Source organism: Penicillium antarcticum, assembly GCF_028974205.1.
Source record: "Penicillium antarcticum strain IBT 31339 chromosome Unknown utg000009l_segment0_segment0, whole genome shotgun sequence".
NCBI lineage: Eukaryota > Fungi > Ascomycota > Eurotiomycetes > Eurotiales > Aspergillaceae > Penicillium > Penicillium antarcticum.
The window spans coordinates 3,560,097-3,573,190 of record NW_026695307.1 but is presented as its reverse complement, the minus strand read 5'-3'; the positions used below and the strand labels follow the sequence as shown (position 1 = coordinate 3,573,190).

At 47.9% G+C, this 13,094-nt stretch overlaps 6 protein-coding genes across 6 annotated transcripts; 3 read left to right on the top strand and 3 right to left on the bottom strand.

Annotated features, from left to right (window-relative positions):
• Positions 1-739: 739 nt before the first annotated feature.
• Positions 740-1,672, top strand: N7508_009726 (lytic polysaccharide monooxygenase; the record flags this gene model as incomplete). Its single annotated transcript, XM_058467789.1, has 1 exon — positions 740-1,672. One exon carries the CDS (start codon positions 740-742, stop codon positions 1,670-1,672), a length of 933 nt encoding a protein of 310 aa, XP_058315635.1.
• Positions 1,673-2,848: 1,176 nt separating this feature from the next.
• On the top strand, positions 2,849-3,634 carry N7508_009725 (uncharacterized protein; the record flags this gene model as incomplete). The annotated part of the gene is made up of 1 exon (XM_058467788.1): positions 2,849-3,634. The coding sequence occupies one exon, from the start codon at positions 2,849-2,851 to the stop codon at positions 3,632-3,634; it is 786 nt and encodes a 261-aa protein (XP_058315634.1).
• Positions 3,635-4,985: 1,351 nt separating this feature from the next.
• On the bottom strand, positions 4,986-5,673 carry N7508_009724 (uncharacterized protein; the record flags this gene model as incomplete). Its single annotated transcript, XM_058467787.1, has 4 exons — positions 4,986-5,138; positions 5,200-5,331; positions 5,399-5,571; positions 5,625-5,673. The coding sequence occupies 4 exons, from the start codon at positions 5,671-5,673 to the stop codon at positions 4,986-4,988; spliced, it is 507 nt and encodes a 168-aa protein (XP_058315633.1).
• A 943-nt stretch (positions 5,674-6,616) lies between these two features.
• N7508_009723 (uncharacterized protein) lies at positions 6,617-6,927 on the bottom strand (the record flags this gene model as incomplete). Its single annotated transcript, XM_058467786.1, has 2 exons — positions 6,617-6,708; positions 6,783-6,927. 2 exons carry the CDS (start codon positions 6,925-6,927, stop codon positions 6,617-6,619), a joined length of 237 nt encoding a protein of 78 aa, XP_058315632.1.
• A 451-nt stretch (positions 6,928-7,378) lies between these two features.
• N7508_009722 (uncharacterized protein) lies at positions 7,379-7,591 on the top strand (the record flags this gene model as incomplete). The annotated part of the gene is made up of 2 exons (XM_058467785.1): positions 7,379-7,430; positions 7,488-7,591. 2 exons carry the CDS (start codon positions 7,379-7,381, stop codon positions 7,589-7,591), a joined length of 156 nt encoding a protein of 51 aa, XP_058315631.1.
• Positions 7,592-10,359: 2,768 nt separating this feature from the next.
• On the bottom strand, positions 10,360-11,361 carry N7508_009721 (uncharacterized protein; the record flags this gene model as incomplete). Its single annotated transcript, XM_058467784.1, has 1 exon — positions 10,360-11,361. The coding sequence occupies one exon, from the start codon at positions 11,359-11,361 to the stop codon at positions 10,360-10,362; it is 1,002 nt and encodes a 333-aa protein (XP_058315630.1).
• Between the last annotated feature and the right edge of the window lie 1,733 nt (positions 11,362-13,094).

Genomic DNA, 13,094 nt, shown 5'->3' with positions numbered 1-13,094 from the left:
TAGTTCCATAATATCACTCGTTTACTCTGTCCTCAGGCTAGTCCATGATTAATAACGGCCAATCTGATAGGTAAACCAAGACATATCTATCCATTCTTTAATATGAAACTATCGAAGGCTCCCAAAGTACCTAGTTAGTTTCACAAACCCCTGGCAGATGCTGGGCCACTATAGGTCGGGATTAGAGTCAAATTGAGGAAACGCCCGAGACCCGCGATCATCTCTTTGACTCCACATGCTTAATTACACAGAATACCCATCAATGACAGGACTTACAGCTGTATAACTGTCACTTGGCAGCTCCATCAATCTGAAACGTTCATCCCTGTTCGGCGCGTGGGCCATGCTTGGCAAGCCCTAGCTCGAGAACATCGGGCTTGTCTCGGAAGAATCGGTCAAGTTGGATATTCACTTGCCGCCAGTCTTCTCCCTTCAATTATATCCAATGTGTTTCAAGCTACCTGCGTCCCTCTGGCCATATGATGACCGTCACTGTGGAGTCCGCACTGTTTGTAGTTGATTAATGGGGTGAAGGGCTTTCACCATGGTCCATGGCTATATAACGGCTACGCCCACGACGGCCCAGTTGAGTATGCTGGCCAGTCCTTCTTGAGTTTTTTCCCCCCCTCATTCACATTCTTTTACACCGGTCTGTGGCCGTGCATATTTCATTCGTTATACATTCATCGGTACCGGTTTACCGTTCACTTCCATTCTCTTCAATCTCATATCCATCAAAATGATGAAGCAATTCACTCCCGCCCTGGCTTTCGCCAGCATGGTCTCCATGGTAAACGCCCACGGCTTCGTCACTAGCCCTCAAGCCCGTATGCCCGGCTCCGCCATGGCCTCCGCCTGCGGCAACCAGGTCCAGATCAACCAGGAGTCCGACAACTACGGCAACATCCAGGGCGAGCTCCAGGTTGCCTCCAGCCAGAGCGACTACAACGCCGCCGAGTGTGACATCTGGCTCTGCAAGGGCTACAAGTTCGCCGACAACAAGGACAACGTCCAGTCCTACACTGCCGGTCAGAAGGTCGATTTCACTGTTGACATTCGCGCCCCCCACACCGGTGTCGCCAACGTCTCCGTCGTCGACACTTCGGCCAACTCTGTCATCGGCAAGCCCCTCATCTCATGGGACGTCTATGCCTCCACCGCCACAGGTGTCACCGACGATGAGACCAGCTTCTCCGTGACCATCCCCGAGGACCTCGGTAGCCAGTGTGGTACCGCCGGTGACTGTGTTCTGCAGTGGTACTGGTACGCCGAGTCCATCGACCAGACCTACGAGTCCTGTGTCGACTTCACTCTCGGCGGTGACTCTTCCAGCTCCTCCAGCGGTTCCAGCTCCAGCGTTGTCGTCAGCTCTGCTGCTGCTACCACCTCTGCTGTCGCTGTCTCGACTTCTTCTACCGCTACCTCCACCGAGGCCCCTGCTACCAGCACCTCTGCTGCCATCGCTATCGAGACCTCTGTCACGGCTCCCGTCGCTGCTCAGACTACTTTTGCCACTAGTACTCGCCAGGCTGCTTCCCCCTCCGAGGTCCCTAGCTCCATCGTTGCTACCCCGAGCGCTGCTGGCTCGGCTCTGCCTTTCCCTACTGACAGTGCCTCGGATGTCCTGAGCTGGATTGAGTCCCTGCTCGGCAACTTGGTTGGCAGCAACTAAATGGAGAGCCATGTGGCTCCCTTGGGATATGTCCGACGTGCTGTTTCTATTAGATCAAGTTGTGTTTTGGCTAGATTATTTATCAATACATTTTGGATCTTACCCGGCTCATCTTCTTTCTTCGCGGGCTGTAATGTAACCACGGTTTATTTTGCGATATCGGCGGATTGCCTTGTCATCTTGTCCCGAAGAATCTCTGCTGTAGATGTCAAGACATTTCACAAATTACAGCAAATATGAAGGAATATTCAAAGACCTTGTATTATGGCATGTAGAGATTGTCTCTTCTCAAATGGCCACTACTGAACATTCTCTCATCTTCCGTCTTTCAATATCCAAGTAGAAATGTATGGCGAGCGCATCACTCAGTCATCCAGCGCGAGATTTCTTTCTTCCACAGCTTTGGTCATATCCAGCAGATAATATGGAAGTTGCCATTGACGCCAGCAGGCCATAAGTTGGTTCCCAGTTCAAAGGAAATATCAACACAACCACCGGGTTTGAGGAAGGGATGCTTCTGCAATTGAAGCATTCCCTACAAGAGATAGGCTTGAATCGTACACGTAGAGGTGTAAGCCGTGCTACCGTGCTGGATCCTATCAGTGGAAGGACTGTGACAGTAAAGGCATTGCCGGACTTGATCAGAGCAATTGAGAAAGGGCTCTTTGAGCCGGAGGACTGATTCATGCGCTCGCGATTTATTTCTACTTGGGATTGGAAGATGAGAGACAAGAGTGGTCATTGTTGGACGGGTACTATGGGGGAGAAAGAGAAGAGGTCGCGACCCTGGAGGCTTCGTGAGGCAATGACGCCGTGCTAGCTATTGATCACACCATTTAGAGAGAATACCGACATGCCAAAATACGATTTGAATATCAATTTCATGACCCTTTCAATTCGCTTTGAAGTATGTCGTCTCTGAGTATTGCGGGGCGGAGTATGCGGGGACTCCAAAGATCGGCAAATGCTGACCAAATGTCCGATAACCGCTCTGGACCTTTCATCTGCAGACCTCACCCCTACAGTCCTCAAGTATAAGTACCGAAGAAGCCCAAATATTATCCAGGATATGTCAATTAAACCTTAGAATCTCCGATCATCAGTCCAGCTATGCCAATCCGCCTCCAAACACTATCCACTCTCAGCAAAAGGATAAACCCACGCACATACACTACAATGACCAAAGCCAAAGACTGGAACGCGAGCCAATACCTCAAGTTCGAGAATGAACGCAGTCTTCCAGCGCACAACCTGCTCGACAGGGTTCCTCTCTCCTCACCAAAGAGAATCATCGATCTGGGCTGTGGCCCGGGGAACTCAACAGAAGTCCTGGCGACACGTTTCCCCGATGCAAAGATCACTGGTCTGGATTCTTCACCGGATATGATCAAGAAAGCGCAGGCTGTTCTTCCAGAGCGGGAATTTCATGTCGCAGATCTGACGACGTACAAGCCAGAGGCCGGCGATGCCGTTGATCTCTTCTTCTCCAGCGCCGTGTTCCATTGGTTGACGGCAGACGACCGAATCGCGGTTATCAAGCGGCTGTTGGAGCCACAGGCTCCGGGCTCTTCTTTTGCTATTCAGGTGCCGAATAATCTGAATGAGCCGTTGCATGTCTTGATGCGCGAGACAGCGGCGGAGGGTCCGTGGGCCAAGAAGTTGATTGGGGTGGAGAGGATTGAACTCGAGTCTGTGCAGGTGATGTATGATCGGCTGAAACCATTCTGTGCCGAGATTCATATCTGGGAGACGAGTTATTATCATTCGGTTGAGGGGCCTGAGTCTGTTGTGGAGTGGATGAAGGGGGCTGGGTTGAAGCCGTTTATTGATCCGCTGGAGGGGGGTGAAAAGGAGGCATTTTTAGAGGCATATCTCGAGAAAATCAAGAAGGCATACCCTGTCTCTGTTGATGGGAGGGTCTTGTTGAAATTTCCTCGGCTGTTTATTGTTGCTGTGAAATGAGAGACTTGGGGGTAGGCATGGAGAAGGACATAGGAAAAACATTGGCAGGGGCCGGTTTCGATCCCTAGCTCTTCAGATCTGGAATTTCCTGTTTGAGATTTTGTATGGGGAGAAGCTTGGCCGGGTTGGGGGCATTCGATGTTCAGATTGCTTCATTTTGGACTTGGGATGGAGGTATCTCGACGTCTATCTACCATAATTGCTCCATATGAGATTATTCAAGCTACTTGACAATGGAACTCCCTGACGATACACATTCTCGGCCATTATCCTCCAAACCTGAAGTCCCCACGGTTGCCCAAGCCCGAGATACAGCCATTCTCCTAACGCCCGTGACATAACCCCCAAGCTCGCACCCTATATTTATCAAACAAAAGACTCCCAACTAACCAACTCACACCAGTGGCTCAGGTGGTTGTCATGGCCCGTCTTCGTCCTGCGGGGTAGCGAAGATAGATAGGTCAAATTGCCTCACTGCCGGTCTGAAGTTCATATAACGAGGTGATTCCCAACGTTACACATAGGCCAGGACTCAGTCGAATGGGAGATATCTGCTCCGTCTCGATGAAGAAGGCCGTAACTAGTAAGTTGATCTGAGGGATGTGGGGCGATGACTGGGGCGTCAACATATCACTCTAGTAGTGTGCCGTACATGTTGGCGTGACGTGCCTGGGAGAGGACCGGGTTCATGAGACTTTTTTGTGATCATGAGTTATTTTCATGATTCCCGCCTCTTGTTGTGGCTCTGCTTGTTGCTGTTGGAGTTGTGGAAGGTATTTCAATCTTTTCCCCCTTCCCCATGCCCCATCACAAAACACGAAGCTTTCCCCAGGACAGCCCTTCCTGCCTTTCCTTCCACTTGCATGCCAACAACCACGATTGAAGCTATTCCCAACCACCTTCGCTCCCCCCTTCCTGGTATACCTCCTTCCCCACATCCCAATTCGACCATTGTGGTAAATGAAGCTATTCCCTGCCGCCCCTTGTGTTCATTAATGCTCTACCTTCTGCCCTCTGTCTTTTGCCTTCCACCTTGCCATCTTGCGTCTCTGCTCATGTAATGAAGCCACGCCAAATCTCTTTCCCCTGTCCCTAGCCCACTTCCCACCCGTGTTTATTGCGGCCTAGCCAACATGGCCAAGCACAAGCTCGTCCCATGCCTTGCCCCTTGAGCCACCCACACGCATAAAACAACAGACTTACACCCGTCCACCCTCTCAGCACCTACAAGCTCATCTACAAAAAGACCCAGATCGATATCCACATATCATACTTCCATTGCAGTCTATACAGAGCACTACCCAGTATGACTACAATCAAGCATGACAAGAGTCCAACACACTCCGAACACTCAAAGAGCACCCGAGGCAGCAATCTTGATAGTCCCATCAGTTTTCCCACTTCGATCCAAGCTCTTACTCTCCATCTTCGAGATGATGTCCTGTCCCGAGACGACCTCTCCAAAGACAACATGCTTGCCATCTAGATGGGGAGTTGTCACGAACTACATACACAGTCAGTCAAAGTCACATCACAGGTATGCAAGGACGGAAGGAGAGACTCACAGTGATGAAGAACTGAGACCCATTCGTGTTCGGTCCAGCGTTAGCCATGGACAGCAGACCAGGCTTGGTATGCTTGATGTTGAAGTTCTCGTCTTCGAATTTCTCCCCATAGATGGACTTGCCGCCGGTTCCCTATGACAGATGCACATTAGCTTCATTGTGGATGGAGGTGGACGTGGTTATGGATATTGATACGCACGTTTCCGCGGGTAAAGTCACCACCCTGAGCCATGAACCCCGCAATCACACGGTGGAATGCAGAGCCCTCATATCCAAAGCCCTTCTCGCCAGTGCATAGGGCGCGGAAGTTACCAGCAGTCTTTGGGACGACGTCGTCGTAGAGCTTGAACTCGATGCGACCCCATGATTCATCTATATACCCTTTAGCAAACAGTGACACAATGCAATGATTGGGATTGACATACTCTGCCCGCTGGGGGTCGTATAGTCAACATCAAAGTAAACGTTCGACATGATGAATAGATGGTTCAATGAGTGAGATTAGATTAGATGGTGAGAAGAAGTTGGGGAGGTGGGGTAGTAAAGAGGGGGTTTTGACTTCTATACTTAGATGTCATGCATGAGGTCATGTTGGCTATTCCCATTTCATTGGATATCGGTTTACGCTTTGGATTGGTGACTTCCGTCGCTTGTGGAGAGCGGATGCGCTCGGATCTATGCGATCAGCGGGATCGGATAGCGTGGGCTTGGCGGGGAAGGGCTGGGGTTAGACACTTGTAGACCGGGTGAATTGTATTATTCCTTGACTGATATCCTTATTTCTATGGGACTTCACTGTTGGTCATCATCGTCTGTTCCTCTTGTTTCCTCAGTTAGACTGTTAGACCGGCCTGCTTGGCCCTTATACAGCACATGAACTGATACAAAAGTCTGAGATCCGCCCTGTGTTGCCCCGCATATATTTCAATTGCCATAAACGAAACTCTTCTAGACTAGTAAATGTGTCTTTGGTTCTAAGTCGCATGATCTTCACCATTATAGATTAAGCCTGGCGCCGCATCCTTATTTTTGCTGTGGTGCATGGAACAAATATCTCAGCATTTTCATTGCGACTCAAAATACTTCGTCAAATACTTCGTCAAATACTTCGTCAAATACTTTCAATTCTCCTTCTGTAGCGATTTTACCATGCTGCTTCGGTTGCTGCCGCTTTCTAAAAAGGGTTAGTGATAGTCCTTATCATTGGTTTAAAGCAACGCCGATCATCGACGAGCCTCGTATTTTAGTCTCTCATCTCCACAAGGGACTGTGAGATCGTCTTGGGTAAAGACAGAAGAATTTAGGAAGAATGGAGAGTCGCACACAAAGAAGATTTGACATAGAAACTATCTTGGGTAAAATATCGGGATTATTAAGTTAATAAATTGTATTAAACACGAAGTCGATTTTGTAGATTTTAAATCATCGACGCACCGAAAAGCAGAGCTCCGGAAGCGAACATTGCTTTGAGGCCAGGGACGTTGGAGTTAGCAGCGCCTTTGGAGGAATCTGCAAAGTTGATGATTAGCCTGGAATTCTCACATGATATAATGAAAAATACAAGGAGTCAAGAGAAAACTTACCAGAGCTGGTACACTGGGTCGAGAGATCGCTAAACCGATTTTGGAAAGCCTCGAGCTTGAAGGAAGCATCCGAAAGGTCCTCGGAGTCACAGCCGCTTGAAAGACACGAGCTCAAGCTGGAGGCTGCATCCTCGACGTCCGACATAGAACCCTTAACACCGCAGAGACAGTCCGCGGTGGCTTTGTCAGGGCTTCCACACTTTGATTCAAGACCGGCGTCTTTGTAGAAGTCGTTCAGACATGTCTTCTTGCATTGAGGGACGTCGCCGACGGTTCATCCCAGGTGTTGCTGTCGACGATGGCGACGGAGGCGAGAGTCAAGAGAGCGCGCGGGAAAAAAACGCATGTAAAGAGGGTATATATATAGCCTGGGTATCAATGTGTAAAAGTTATAAAGGAAAAATAGCGGATAGAAATTCCCACAGCAAACCTGATTATCATCAACGGCGGCTGCAAACCTGTCACCATTGGTCAACTTGCAAATACGCTCTAGCCGAGGGCGAGCGCCATATCCTCCAATTAACATTAACGTCCTACCCTGCCGGGCCTATAGCCCGGATGTTTCGGCTTCTATGCCGACGTCAAAATCGGATACAATGAGTCCAATCGAGATATCTGGCCTCAGGGACGTCGCTATTGAGGAATACGGTGAGTGGCACGTGTAAAATGTCGAATGTTCCATTCTAAAAATTGTATTTTGACAAGTCAGTGACGTGATGCTCGAGAATGGCCTTGACCTCGAGCAGGCCTACAAGGATCAGGATCCAAACCTGTTCATTGTGAAAGGAATGAAGATAGGCATCGCCTGACGATTTGTAGAGGATATTGAGAAGTGGGCCAAGAACGTGAAGATCGCGATGCCTATATATGAAAGCCTGATTCGGTTTTAGTGAATTACTAAGGCGCTCTGGGCACTACAGTATGAACTATAGACATCCAAATAGACTTAGTGATACGACTAAAAGCCGGAAAGGCTATGAATATAAATTTTCCTCAACAGACATGGAAAGAAGGGACATCAGCTCTCACGATCGGTCGCACCGAACAACATCGACGGTCAGCGGCGATTGCATTGTTCTTCCCAGCCCAGCCCACATTTTTTTCCCAGGATGCAATCCATATCGATTATAAGACTTCGGCCCGGTGATGAAATCATATCTATGCAGCCAAATCTCCCCTAAGCCATACTGCTGCAATCGTACTGCGCCACTTGAAATGACTAGACCCTTCTATGGATTTCCAAGAAGCACCCACCGCATAGTAACCTCAGTGCACGAAAGGACGGAGATCTTGGGTCCTGGCCCTCGATGATCTCCGATAGTAGAATACCACATATTTAGTGAATGCTGATCGATCAAAAGCAGTAATTATCCCGCTTAGTGAATGTGTATATGCGAGCCTCATAGGCCCTAAATAGCGGTTCGGAACTCAGAATTAGTATATATGAGACGTTGATACTTATGGTTGTTGTGTTCGAGGAGACCTATTAGATCAAAAGCTCGAACATGCGAAAGAGTCGTAACGAGGCACACGTACTGTAACCAGTGGTGTACTCTATTTGCAAGAGCGAATAAGAAACCTTTGAACATGCAGCTACGTTTCGATAGACAGGCGGGAATATAGATCAGCGGTGAATGAGTGCCCCAAAAATGAGCAAGACTTGTACTAATTTCGCGAGGTAAACCACTATCTGGTAGCAGATGACGCAGAAAAAGGGTTGAGAGGTTCTCTATATCGTGACGGCAGACGTGCAGCCAAACCATATTGCCCAATGCTTTAATGAGTTAGCAGTCAAATGTTCAGACCCCCTTGACAATCGTACGAATAGATATTTGCTGGAGAACCGATGAATGTCAGTAGAATATGGCCAACTTAGGTTGCCTTACACTCACATGGAGAACTATAACCGTACTGGCGAGTAGGCCAGGAAGTACAATTCCATATGCGAATTTCTTAATTAATGTACCGGCGGAACCGAGAGCAGTAGGAAGTTTACTGGTTTTATAGCTACACTTAGCTAGGCTTATATAGGAGATATGAGATAACCTAATAACTCAGGGCAGTTACTAGCATTGGGCGAGTACCAGAAAAACCTACCATTAAGTAACTTATCATAAGGAAGCTGATTTTTATTGGATAGATTGACCGGGGACGTATAGTGACGTAAAACCTTGATTTCCCTAGATTTGCCCCGGATTTGACGGCGAGCACCTTTCCCTGTAATAGCCCTTGGTCTGGAAGACTATTCGAACCCAAATAACGCAAGGTTTCGGTTGTAACTCGAGGTTCGATAGCCCTTCCAGAGCTAGTGAAGGAATAATAGAGACTGGAAGTAGTCTAGGCCGCTAAAAGACGGAACTTTACCTTATCTGAGCGACACATGATATTCCCGTAACCTGAGGAAGGCACTGTGTGGGATATCTCTTGGCTTACTACTCTTCGGGCTACTATCGGTTGCCCACTTCTTGCCAGTTGGTTGGTTGTTGGTTCGTGTGGGGACTCGCGATAGTGCGGCCGCACGCTACGGCCGTCACATCCGATAAACCAGCCACGAGTTAGGGGACCGAGCATCAAACCTTGCTGCTTGTAGAATGCAAGGTCCTTGACTCTATGCAAAGGTCGGCTAGTTTGACCAAAAAAAAAAGAGAGATCACTCCTTATAGGATAGAGTTAGAGTTAGAGCTTGGTAACTCTATAAGAATAACGACAGTTATAGTAGGCCGCTCTTATGTCTAGAAGCATCAGGAATACAACGTACGAGCATCTCATGATTTAGACTTAGCTCAATTAAAGAAATAAAATAGAGCAGAGGCATGATCGTAGTTTGGACTTTGACGTATGACCGATAGCTCGGAGAGACCTACCTTGACTACAAATAATTTGAGATACAATAGATCAATTGAATAGGAATGAGGCATGTATTTAGCAGCTATCCTATTATTATATAGATTCTGTTACTCTTTCTCACTGGTCCCATCGCTATTTCCTCCGCATTTGGATGTTGGTACGCACCCCGCTGGAGCCGCTTGGCGGGTCGGTGAGCAAGGTCGGGCGATAAGTTACGTCCTACCACAATGCGTGTCTTTTCTCTCCAGCTAATCTGTCGGATTTTGGAAGATGCCCCCAAGATTAAAGTGGTGAAACTGATTTCGATCTATCCTGTACCGTAATCGTACACCGTGTTGTGTTCTCTTTAGATCGTAATTCCTAGTCCATTTATAATTCATTTTTGACTTATGATTGTGGAATCGTCAATTGTTAAGTAGCGAAGCTTGTTATTTCCTACACTTAGACCATTTACTATGTTCGTCCTCTACAAGCAGATGGCGGCGATGGATTTGATAGCCCACATTGCCTCAATTGCGTCAACAAGCCCTATGAGAAGGGAATTCAACAACATACTTTCTAAAAGTCTATTATGTATTTAAATTATTTTTCTTGAATGTCATGATCTTTATTGAAATACAATGAGAACAAGCATTCAGCCGGGCAATTTCTCTCCCTATTTGTACAAACACCTGCCACAAAGATATTCAAACACAATAAAGACCTCTTCAATCATAAATACCCTCGAAAATCAGTTCTCCCCATCCAATCCAACCATCTTCATCGAAATATTCCACAACTTCGCCGCATTCACCTCGTCGTAAGCCCAGGGCGCATATCCAGCACCCATGAGCCCAGTCTCAGGATCATGCGGACCCGCAATCTGACAATCATCGAGATAATTCCCGCCCCGATCCTCCAAGGCCTTAGCAACAGCCGCCCAGACAGTAGTGGCAGCACCCTGCTCGACACTTTTCCACCTTAGCGCAAATGACCTGTCAGCCCCCCAATTCTGCTGCACTTCGTCGGGAACGTGTTGCTGGAGACCCGTAGTGATACCTCCAGGGTGCAGACTGAAGGCGAGGAGGCCTTTCGATCCGTATCGGCGCTGGACCTCGTTGGCCGTCCAGATAACGGCGGTTTTGCTTTGCCCGTAGGCTATCCAGGGCTCGTATTCACCCGCTAGAGAAATATTGTCCATGTGCACGGTTGAAATGCGGTGGGCGACGGAGGAGACGAAGACCACGCGGGAAGGCGAGGTAGGGGTTGAGGAGCTCAAAAGGGCAGGCTTCAGGAGCTGGAGGAGAAGGAAGTGGGCGAGGTGGTTAATGCCGAATTGGGACTCAAAGCCGTCGGCAGTTTTGCCTTCCGGTGTTGCCATTACGCCGGCGTTGGTGATAAGGATGTTGAGTTTTTGGTGGCTCTGGGCCAGGAACTCGCTAGCGGAGGCTCGGACGCTGGCCAAAGAGTTGAGGTCTAGTGCTAGGAGTTGGATCCTGTCGGACTCTAGGAGATTGCCGAGGGCGACTTTTGCCTTTTGTGGATTGCGCGCTGTGACGAAGAGCTTGGCGCCTGTCTTTGCTAGTGCGCGTGCAGTCGCGATTCCTAGACCGGAGGAGCAGCCCGTGATAAGGATGACTTTGTCTGCGAGATTTCCCTCGAGATGCTCATCTTGAATGATTCGGAGGGCCGTGGGACGGCTGTCTCCAGGGCCGTTGGGAGACTCATGAGCTACGGCGTACTTAGTTGCCATTGCGATAGGCCAGTTTCTGTTGAAAATATAGTATGATGATACTCAAAGATGAAGAGATGATTAATATTTTTGAGGGACTAGTGGCAGTGATTGGGTTTATATAGCTTCATTTTTTTTCGTTCTTTTTCATCTCGGAATTAAGTCACCTAAAGTCCATTCCAGCCGTTTTTATCGAGGGAAGCTTCACGTTGTGGTTCCACAGTTCCAAAATTTTGAGAGAAGGACGTAATCGACGCTGCTCCACAAGCGACTGCATTGTATCGCCCGCTCCGCCCTGCTCCCTCCTATCGTGACCGAAGTGTGCTTGATACTATTTAAGATTAACGCCATTGCTACCTTTTGCTGAGAAGTGGTGTGCTTAAGAAATGTCTTGCCACTATCGTTCTCTAAATAAGGAGATCCTAGATAAAGATAGTCGACCGATAGTTTATTTTTGGGCTTAGCTAAAAGACAGAAATCGCCACTCCAGGCTGATGCATACTTTGAGGCCTGCGACTAGAGTTTGTTCTTTATCTCCACTCAATCATCATTAGCCAAATCCGGTTAGCTTTGTGTCAGCAATGCTGCATTAGTAAAGTTTTTAAGTAGACCTGGATCATCATCATCATGCATATTAGCCAAATTCGGTTAGATTTGTGTCAGGACCCTTATACTCGGGCGAGATAGAGAATCATCGTATATCTGACAAAAAGACTAACTCAACGTGCACTAGCTATTCCTAGTATTCCTCTCAAACGCACCGTATATTCTAGTCTTAAATGTAGTGAGATACTCACTTCTTCGCAGCACAACTAGCCCTACGTATGTGCTCTCGCGGACCTTAGGGTTGCGGCGTACCCTATCAAAAATTTAACTATCCCAGAGTATGATTATCGCGACCCTAAATAAAATGTAATAACCGAGAGGAGAAGTCGGACTTAGAGAATCTCGCTATTTACTAGTCGTACAAGAGTCTGTTGAGATTCATGGCGCATTCAGACTAGATACCTGACGCAACAGGCCTGAATCTAGTGATCAGCATTAAACATACCAAGCGGAGTATAGTTCAGGAAAAGAGTTCTCATTTATATAGGGTCTTTCACTCCTTAAGAGGAGGGCCAGGCTTAAACAACCTCGTCGGCCTTGATATGCATGCTTCCCAATTTAGTAGACATCCAATTTCAACAGAGTCTAACATAGAATTTTCGGAAGAAGGTATCAAGAGTGGGGTATTCCTCGCCCGAGATATATATTTTGAAAAATAGGCGGGATTTCTCGAAAATTAAAGTTGATCACACCCTGACTTTGCCCATTTTCCTTTTCTGGTAGATGCCGAGTGGGGCGTCAGCTTGGGTCAAGTCTACCGCCCGAATTCAATGCGCGATCTCCACTAAATTATGCCTTGAAACTTGAAATTGATCACACCCTTGACTTCGCCCATTTTCCATTTTTGCCGAGTGCGACCTAGCTAATGCCCTACCCAATGACTCAATTCACACAAAACGGAGCTTATAGCTACTGACCATCGCTTACATGATTCAGTGGATCGGTCAATATTTGTTGCCTTTACTATCTACGGTAAAGCTTCTCCGACAAGCATTTTCGTCATGCCGTGTTGATTAAAGTGTGTCTTTGCTCGGGACAAGACCGAGGATAAGTGAGCTCCTTCATTGTCAGCGCTGCAACTTTTCGCCAAGCTTTGTCACCGAGATTGTCGCTGGCGTTTGTCTTTAAGAGACAACGCCTCACTATAT